Source organism: Zalophus californianus, chromosome 5 (assembly GCF_009762305.2).
Source record: "Zalophus californianus isolate mZalCal1 chromosome 5, mZalCal1.pri.v2, whole genome shotgun sequence".
NCBI classification, from domain to species: Eukaryota; Metazoa; Chordata; class Mammalia; order Carnivora; family Otariidae; genus Zalophus; species Zalophus californianus.
In genome coordinates this window covers 89,707,428-89,717,060 of record NC_045599.1, presented here as the reverse complement: position 1 = coordinate 89,717,060, position 9,633 = coordinate 89,707,428, and the positions used below count along the sequence as shown (strand labels likewise).

Here is a 9,633-nt window from a genome sequence, read left to right as displayed (position 1 = left end):
TGCGGCGGCGGCTACAGACAGATTGGCTTTATTCGTGGACACGCGGAGTGGGGAGGCGCCCGGGCCCGCCCACCCAGGACACGCTCACACGGGGGGTAGGGGACTCTCCATGCCACAATCACGACACACGACGCCCGCGTTCGGACTGGGCCGGCTGAGGGAGGGGGCATGGCACAGCCTGGCTCCTGGTTTTGGCTAAAAAAAAAAATTCTTGGGGTCGTTCTGGGAGTGGGGTGGCAGGCTCTGGGGCTGGCCCGGGGGGCCCTCAGAGAGCCTCTGTCGGGAGTGTGTAGGGGGAGCCGTCGCTTTCTGATCTTCATTTAAAAATACATAGAACATGCTACATCCGCGCAGACGTTGGACGGGATGGGGCGGGGAGGAGGCAACATAGGTGCGGCGAGGCTACCAGCCACGGCCGCAGCCCCGGCCCTGTCCACGCCCCAGGGTTGGACGCGGGCGGGTAGGACAGACAGATGGACAGACACCAACACAGGCTCCAAGGGGGCGCCTCGGAGCAAAGGAAGATCTCGTGTTTGGGGGGAAGGAGTAGAAGGACAGCCCTGGTTGTGGGGGTCAGGGCAGGGGACAGGGAAGGGATTGTGCTGCTGGTGGGGGGCCGTCCTGGGCCCTTACGCCTCTGGCTCATACTCCTGATACTCCTCCTGCATCAGAGGGATGGGGGTGGAGTGGGGAAGAGCAAAAGAGTAAGGGGTTGGAGACCAAGTGGCCAGGTTCTGGCCCCGAGACTCCTCCCCCTCAAGGAGGAACAGCGCATGCCCCTCTCCCTGGGCAAGGGAGGAACCTGGAAGTTGGTGACAGCTGGGACTTTCCTAGGCAGGGGTGCCTGGGACCCAGTGCTAGGCCTCATCTGTCCTCCCTCCTTGTTGCCACCTCCTAGGGCCTGGATTCTAGAAAAGGGGGGTGTGGAGTTCCCTGGCCCAACTCTAACCTATCAGGGACCTCCCACCCCAGCTGGGGATGGTGGCAATCTTCTGGGATGCCCAAAGCCCCACCCAGCCCTGCCACCCCTCACCTGGGGCGGTTCCTCATAACTCTCCCCTTCTGGCTCCATCAGGGGCTCGATCAGCGGCTCCTCAGCAGCTTCCTGGGCCACTTCCTCTGGCTGCCGGCAGAGAAGGGACAGGGCCATGAGGGCAGTTGGGGGATGCTCCCCAAATTCCTACCCTGGGAAGCTTTTGGCTGATTGGGGGAAGGCTAGGCTTTGTTGGCAGTACAACCAGAATTTTTAATTAAATTGTTTATTTGGAGTGCCTTGGAAATGGAATGAAGGTGTGAGGGGTGAAATCCCCCTAGATCAGCATGAAGCTGGGAGTGGCGAGGGGAAGTGGGGCTCTCTCATACCCCTCTCCCCAGCTTCTGGTAGCCCCCTGCACTTCCATCATTTGGACTGGATGGGATGGGGAGATAGACACTACACTCAATCACCGATTTATCCCTACCTGCCTTGTGTCAGGTTCTGCTGGGCATCAGGACCCCAGAGATAACCCTGGAGGCTCCTCTGGGCTGAAGGGGGATGGAAGCTCTGAGACAGGGCTGGGCAGGAGCTCTGAGCCATTCCCCTGCCACCTTCCACCCATCCCTCCCTCAGGGTCCTGTGTGGCCTGGTTTCTTCAGCTGTTGCTATTTTAAGATAAGCTGGAAGCAACAGCTCATGGTGTTGCTTGGATGTGTGAGCTAAGACTCTCCCCTCCCCCCTGCATCTGCTGCCCAGACGGGTGCAGACCAGCAGGCACACAAATAGGGGGGCTGCCAGACACATGGCCAGCCACCTGCAGGTGAGCACATGTATGTGCACAAACACGAGACAGAGCTGGCTGCATATGGGCACACACAATCACCCAGGGTCCATGCACGGCTTCACAAGGCCACATGTGGGCTGCCACACTCCTAGACCCCCCGGGGGGAATCTGTAGGTAGGGGGTATACAAACTCCCCACTTCCCACATATAACCACTCTCTCTCCCTACTGGGCAGAACTAAGAATCTTGGGAACCTGAGGGGTTGGCCCCGAGAAGGCCTGCCTGACCACCTCTGCCATCTAGTTGCCTTACCCCCTCCAGGCAGCCTCAGTTCCTTCACATTACTAGCACAGGTGGGCCCTGTGGGCACGTGAGTTTACAGCTCCTGACCTGGCTCATTTCCCCCAGTGTACAGATGGGTACACCAAGGCCTAGGAGGTGGGGAAATGTTTGCCCCAAGTCACCCAGTATTAAAAATTCCAGCCTGAGCACATTGTTTGGCAGCAACCCACATGTCTAGCAGCAGCGGAACAGAGGTGTGCAGTATGGCTCCTCACGGGATGGATGGCGCACAGCGAGAGGAGAATGGCATGGTTGAATACCACGCATGGTTGAATACTGCACTGTTGAGTGCAAGCAGCCAGGTGCAGAAGAGCATGCACTTTGTGATAACATGTGTATGGAGTTAAAAATACCCAACTCGGGGCCCCTGGGTGGCTCAGGCGGTTAAGCGTCTCCCTTCAGCTCAGGTCATGATCCCAGAGTCCTGGGATCGAGTCCCGCATCAGGCTCCCTGCTCAGCCGGGAGCCCTGCTTCTCCTTCTCACTCTGCCCCTCCCCCTGCTTGTGCTCTCTTGATCTCTCTCTCTCAAATAAATAAATAAAATCTTTAAAAAAAAATATCCAACTTATCTGTGGTGAGAGAAGTCAAGAAGCCATGACCCTGGCAGGGCCAGGACCACGGTGACGTGAATAAGGCACTCAGGGTGTAAATGTTAGGAAGGCCCCCACTCTCAGGGCCATGCAAATGAGACCCCAGAGTGAGTGTTCCCCTCAAATTTTGTGTCCCAGACCCCTCCCTCACCTTACCCTCATCTTAGCTGGGGTTTAGGGCCTGGGAGGAGGTCTAAGGCAAGCTTCTGAGGGGCTGATGTTCTGTGTCTTGAAGAGGGTGCTGGTTACATGGGGGGTTCGCTCTGTGAAAATGTCATGGGGCTATGTGCTTTCTGTATGTATATTGCACTTCAATAAAAAGTTGACTTAAAAAACACTTCAGCCTGGCCACTCACTAGCTCAGGTCAGTCACTTCACCTCTGAACTCAGCTGCCTCAGATGGGAAATGCCATGGTGCTGTCTGCTCTGTAGGAGGACAGGGAGGGTCCCATGATAATGCACGGGAGCAGGCTGGGAGGTAGGGACACTTAGAAATGTGCACCCTGGGCTTGCACGGGTTCCCCAGGCCTGGTAGCCCCAAAGGGCTGCTGTTTAAATAATAAGTCCGTGATCCTGAGCTCCCTTGAGAGACGAGGCTTGGGGTGTCAGAAGTGGTGGTAGGAGGGAGGAGGCCTGAGAGGAATGGTTCTGTGCAAAGGTCCCTTGAGGCTGACAGCTCAGGCTCAGATCTGGCTTTCTCTGCACCCCAGCTCCCAGCACGGGGCCTGGCCCTGTGTTGGCTCCCAGCAACTCCACTGACATGAACCTGAGCTTATCCTCCCAAGCACCTTCTTAGAGAGGCAGGCAAGTCACTTCACCTCTCTGAGCAAGTTGTAGCACCTTCTTCCCAGAGAGTGTAAGGATTCAGTGAGGTACTCCATGTACTGAGAGTCTAGAGCACTGCCTCCCCATACAAGAGATCAGTGAACGGGAGGGATCCCTGGAACAACGATAATAAACGGGAAGTCACACAGCTGGTAAAATGCATACGTAGGACTTGAGCCAGAACTTCCGAGTTCAGTCCCAGACTTGCAAAAGGGGAAAGGATCAATTGTGTAAAGGCCGGCCGTGAAGGGTGGTCCCTGGGCCCGCAGCATCAGCACCACCCAGGTACCTGTTTGGAAATGCAAACTCTCCGGTCCCACCTCAGACCTACTGAATCAGAAATTCTAGGGAGGGCGCCGACAGTCTATAGTTTAACCTGGCCTCCTGATGATTCTGACGCACACGTAAGTTTTGAGAACCTCTGATATATATATATCTAATCTGTGTAAGAGCTCTCTTGTGTTCATCTTCTGTCTTACAGGCAAAGAAGCAGGCTCAGAGATGTGATGGACTCTGCCCAGGGTCACGGAGTCAGGGCGTAATGGAGGTGGGACTCAAGTCCAACTCTGTGGCCTTTCAGAGTTCACAGCTCTTATGCTGTAGTGTGTCCTAATGAAGGTATCTGCCTTCATGAACCTGGGGGTAGCCACCACTGCTCCCCTGGGGGAACACGGCTGCACAAATATGCAATGCACAACTCAGCCCTCCCCCGTGGCCCACACTCGCTCATGCCCGCCTCAGGGCCTTTGTCCATGCTGTTCCTACTGCCTGAAATACAATGCTCACAAGGCTTGCCTCATCCCTTGGGTGTCAGCTCAAATGTTACCTCATCAGAGAAGCCCTCCCAACTAAAGTAGTCCCCTTACCCCTTGACTGTCTATCATATCACCTTTGTCTTTTCTTCATAGCACTTATCCCTGTCTGAAACCATCTTATTCATTGGTTGTCTATCTTCTAGCATCAGCTCCATGAACATAGGAACTTATTCACCACGGCAACTCTTAGAATAATTCCTCTCTGGCACGGATACTTGTTGAACGACAAGAAAGAACCAACAATCCATGACACGCGGACGTGGCCCATAGTGGCCCAGGTCACGCTCACAAGCAGGATACATGCATACGGCCAGACCTGGGTCACTGTCACAGGGAGCACCACACCCCTACACACCCCCTGAACTCATTTTGAGCTGAGTCTAACAGAGCCCTGCAGAAAGTGAGGCAAGCGTGCCTCAGGCTGGCTAGGGGAGGAGAAGCCTGGTGGCACGTGTATGGGCGTCCCTGGCCCGTGCCCGTGCCCGTGTGTGTGTGTGTGTGTGTGTGTGTGTACGCGCATGTGTGTGCGTGGTGAGAGGATAGCTCACCTTCAGATCAGTGGGGAATTCCTCCTTCTTCACCAGGCCCGTGGCTGCTGCAATGTTCCCAGCCCCGGAGAACACGGCTCCTCCCAGATGGGACGCCTGCTCCTTGGTTTTTTCAGCCACTGGAGCAGGCAGAGGATTGAGGAAGGGGGTTGGGGGCCAAGGTGAAGCGGACAGAGATTCATCTTTCCCCCTCACACAGTGTCCCAGCTGGCCTCCCCTCACAGAGCATACTCTCAGGAATCCCTGGGGGTGCCCTCTTCCACCGCCATCCCCCACCCTCCAGACCCCAGCCGGATCCCAGGCCCAAGGTGAGGGAAGGGGGCTGGGCCGGGGCTGGGCTGTTACCTGAGGCCACTCCTTGTACCACCCCTTCTCGAGTCTTGCTTCCTGCAGGGACAAAAAGGAGCACACATCAGGATTCTGAGCTGAGAGAACAGAGCCTCTGGTGAGCATGGTGGTTATGGAGTGGGCAGAGGGACACAGTCGGCAGTGGGCATCGTGGTCCCATCACTGCCTCCTTGGGCCCCCAAATCCCATGGGTGCCCCTCCTCATCACTGCACTGAGCCCTCCACACCTACTTCCGGAGGACTTTGAGTTCTCCCCCACTGTCTGCCCCTCCTCCACCTGAAATGATACCTGCACCCTCTGGGGGATGCTGCCTGGGAGCCAGCACTGTGCAAAGCACATTTCCTTTACCTCTCAGCCCAGGGTAAGCAGGTGAGGGTGGAGTGGGGGTGGAGCAGGGGGTGAGGGGTGTGGTATGTATTTAGAAAAGTTCCTCTGGAGCCCTTGATTCCTGACTGCCCACATCCCACCTATGGGCACTCACACCTGCCAGCCCCCACTCCATTTCTTCTAAAGACTCTCCTAACTGGGATGTGAGTTCCTCTTTCCAGTCAAAGTGAGGAGTGTCTCAGGTATATGATGGGTCTGAGGGTGCCTGACACCCATGGGACTGGCTGGGTCTTCTCCTAGCTGCTGGGAAAGGCAAAATGGCCTGATCAGAGGTGGGGGGCAGGAGCCTTCAGGGAAGTGGGGAGTCTCCTATTCTGAGGATGTGGTAATGCAGACAACAGCTGATAGACCCCGAAATTGGTAAATGGGTGTCTGGGTGGGCTGAGGCTGGTGGTAGGAGAGCACAGCATGGGAAGGCAGGAATCTCCCGGCTATGGCCAGCCAGACGGAGACAGCTGGGGGGAGGGGTGTGTGTGTGCGCTGCATGGCACCCCGTCATTCCTCCTACAGACATTTGTTGGCACCTGCTCTGTGCCAGGTCCTGGGCCAATGGCTCACCATCAGATGGGGGTAAGAGAAGAGCAGATTTGGCACCCTGGACCTCAAATAGTGGGGAGAGGACTTCCAGCCTCCAAGGGGTACATGGTAGGGGAGGGGCACTGCCTGGGCCTTGACAATGGGGGAGCAGGTGGATATGCAGAGAGGAGACTGGGGAGGGTATCTCAGGCACAGGAAACCACGCAGACAGGGCACAGAGAGGTGTTCTTTCTGGGCCTGCACAGCACACAGCAGCGCTGTCTGTGCACCTGGAGAGATGGAAACACGGACTGAGGCAGGACCGTGAACGGCGTTGAGTTACAGGCTACAGGAAGCTGAGACTTTAATGTGTAGGAACCGGGGGCCACTGGGGGTTCCAGGGCAGGGGGAGGAACAGGAGGTGCCAAACTAAGGGTAAGGGGGTGCTTCAAGTCTGTTGGCAGGGAGACTGTGGCAGGTGCCAGGGATACATAGGGGCGAAAGGGCTGGGTCAGGGGAGGGAGGAGGGAGGCCAGAGCTGGGGCCTGGCAGGTGTGGGTTCAAGCCTCCACCTTATGTCCATCACCTGTGAACTAGTTCCAGCCACCCTCGTCGGCTGCCTATACTACCTCCCAGCAGGCCTCCCTGCATTTGGTCTCTCCCCAGAGACCCGAGGAACCTTTCTGTACTGAAGTCAGATCATGTCAGTCCCTAGCTTACAATCGTTCATGGCAGGTTGTAATGATCCTTTGCCCTGGCCAGCAAGGGCCCCCTCATGAGCTGCCTCTTGCCCATTTTTCTGATCTCATCCCCCACCACAGCTTCCTGCCCTCTGCTCTCCAGCCCTGTCTCCTTCAGTCATTTCTGCTTCCTCCAACTCCTCTCCTCCACCCAGCTCCTTATGCTTTGGGGTTCAGCTCAAATGCTATCCTCTTTGATTACCTTACGGCAATGGTCCCCATCCCAGCCACTTGATGTCAAATTCCACTATTGGAATGCTCTGCATCCCTATCAGGAGAGTCGGCACCTACTAGCACGTAGTAAGAAGTCAATACATATTTTTCAAATTGCCACAATCCCTAATCTGCCACAACCCCAGGCAAATTAACCAGCCCTCTTCCACCCACACAAATGATAATTCCGCCTACTACACACCAGTGAGCCCAGAATCACCACAGAAATTCAGTAACTCTCAGTTTGGGGCCTTGCATCCCCTTATGCAAACGACCCAGCGGGCTCCCTCTCCTCTCACACTTAGGGTGAGAGATTTCAATCACTCGGCCTCGCTCCTCACACAGCGGGAAGCCGCAAGGAGGAGGGACCCAGAGGCAATGATGGAGCCACAGGCATTGGGAGGCAGGAAGACCCTGAGAGCAGCCCTGAGGTGGACGCAGCAGGAGGGGAGGGCTAAGGGGCAGCCCCAATAACACAGGAGGCAGCACCCGCCAGGACAGGGGCTCGGGAGCCCATAAAGCTTGGCTCCAACTCCAGCTTCAGGTCTCAGCAGCTGTGTGACCTTGAGCGCGGTAGTTAAACCTCTGGGAACCCCACTTTTCTTGGTCTGTGGAATGGGCGAGGGGCACGAAGTGAAGTAATGGATGTTAGGGCATTGGTACCTGGCAGCGAGTAAGGGCTCAACACCAGGTAAGTAGTAATCATGTGAAGAATAAGAAAAAGCCTATCTGCTTTGACCCATGCATTGGTCCCTGGCCTTTCAGCTGTACACCCTCTCACCAACTCTTCCCCCCATTCTCCCCTCCCCAGGGTCTCATCACTGACCCAGGCTTCCTTCAGCTGGCTGTGTCCCCAGTGACCCCTGCTGACCCCGCCCCATCTGCTGACTCATATTCTCCCGCTCAGACCCCTCCGCTGACAACTCCCTCCCGGCAAGGACCCTGGCCCCACTCCCTCGACGGACACCTGAACCCTGCATAGCCCCGGAAGCCTTGCCCCTTGCCCACCGACGTAGAGGACGCCCTCCTTGGTCTTCTCCGCGGCCTCGGTGACCCCCTGCTTGGTTTTCTCCGCGGCGGCCACGACGCCCTCCTTGGCCATGGACAGGCCCTTCATGAACACGTCCATCCTGGCGGCCTGGGGAGGGCGAACACACGGGCACGGGTGCGCTTGCCCCGCACCCTCACCCCAGCCCTTCCCCTGGGACGCGGGTTACCCCCTCCTCTCCTTCCTGAGACCCCGGCGCCGTTCCGGGCCGGGAGCCCCCTCCCGTCTTACCCCCTCCCCAGCGTGAGGCCACAGGGCCGCTACGAGTCCCGGCGTCCTTGAAACCCGGGGACGCGGGAGGAGCCACTGCCTCGGTTATCCGGGGCCCTGCAACCTGCAGCCCCTTGGAACCGGGGTGCTGGGCTCGGCGCTCAGCCCTGGGGCCTGCCTGTACACACGACAGAGTCACACGACCATACACACAAACATTCTCCGCCGATACGCTCACGTGCACATGCAGGACACGCAGACGTTCAAACGCGCACGGACACCCTGACACACACGAACACACGGACGCGGGCGCACGTCCGCACGGCCCCCCAGCCGGCTGCACACACAGAGCAGCGGTCACACAAACACCCCAGGACGCACACTGGCACGCACCTACCGGAGCCCCCTCTCCGTTCTCCAGCGGGGTCCCCGTCTCGGCTCCCAGCCGCTTCCCCATCCCGCCCAGTCCCCTCTCCCTCCCCAGCCCCTTCTCCGACCCCGGCGTCAGGAGCGCGGCCGCCTCACCTGGAAGCTGGGCCCGGGCTGGGGATGGAGCAGCGGCTGCGGCTGCGGCGGGCGGACGCAGGTGCTCGGCTAGGCCGGGCTGGGGTGGGCTCGGGGCGAATGGGGAATCGGGACCTCGCCAGGCGCCCAGGTCGGTTGACAGCAGGCGGGGCACGGGCCCTGAGCCGGCGCGCAGCGGTGCCCGGGCCTTCGGTGCGTCGCCAGCCACGGATCGCGCCTTGCGCCGGGCTCGCTAGCTCTCTCGCTCGCACGCTCCGGCTCGGGCTCCGGCTTCCGCTCGGGCGCTGCGGCAGCTCTGAGCTCAGCGCCCCCTCTGGCTGCCGCACCGCCCCCTCAGCCTGACTGACAGGGGGCGGGGAGGGTGACATCTCCGTGGAGCCCACTAGCCTCCCGGGGCTGGCCCCCGACGCGCCGCTGGGGACCCCTGGGCGTCAGACTCGCGTCCAGCCCCAAGAGCCTAATCGGGTGGGGGAGACAATGCAGGAGCGGCAAGAGTAGGGAAGAAATACTACCTGCAGTTGGCTTTGGGGTTCAAATGGGTTCGAATCTCAGCTGTGTTTTTTATTAACTGTGGGACCTTGGGCTACTCAGCCTTCCTTTCTGAATGCCAGTTTCTTTTTCTGTAAAATAACGGATGATTCGCTCAACAGATGTTGATTGAGAGCGTTCGGACAGGTGCCAGGCAGGTTTGAGGCTGGAGACAGTGGAAAAGGAAACCAAGGCCCCTGCCCTTGGGGAGTTTACAATGATGTGTTTGTGTGTGT

The 9,633-nt window shown here is 58.2% G+C and overlaps 1 protein-coding gene across 1 annotated transcript; it reads right to left on the bottom strand.

Annotated features, from left to right (window-relative positions):
- Positions 1–12: 12 nt before the first annotated feature.
- Positions 13–9,178, bottom strand: SNCB (synuclein beta). Its single transcript, XM_027606761.2, has 6 exons — positions 8,870–9,178; positions 8,095–8,224; positions 5,227–5,268; positions 4,882–5,000; positions 1,034–1,123; positions 13–662 (listed from the first exon to the last, which is right to left on the bottom strand). Exons 2-6 carry the CDS (start codon positions 8,213–8,215, stop codon positions 630–632), a joined length of 405 nt encoding a protein of 134 aa, XP_027462562.1. The 5' UTR covers positions 8,216–8,224; positions 8,870–9,178; the 3' UTR covers positions 13–629.
- Positions 9,179–9,633: the final 455 nt, after the last annotated feature.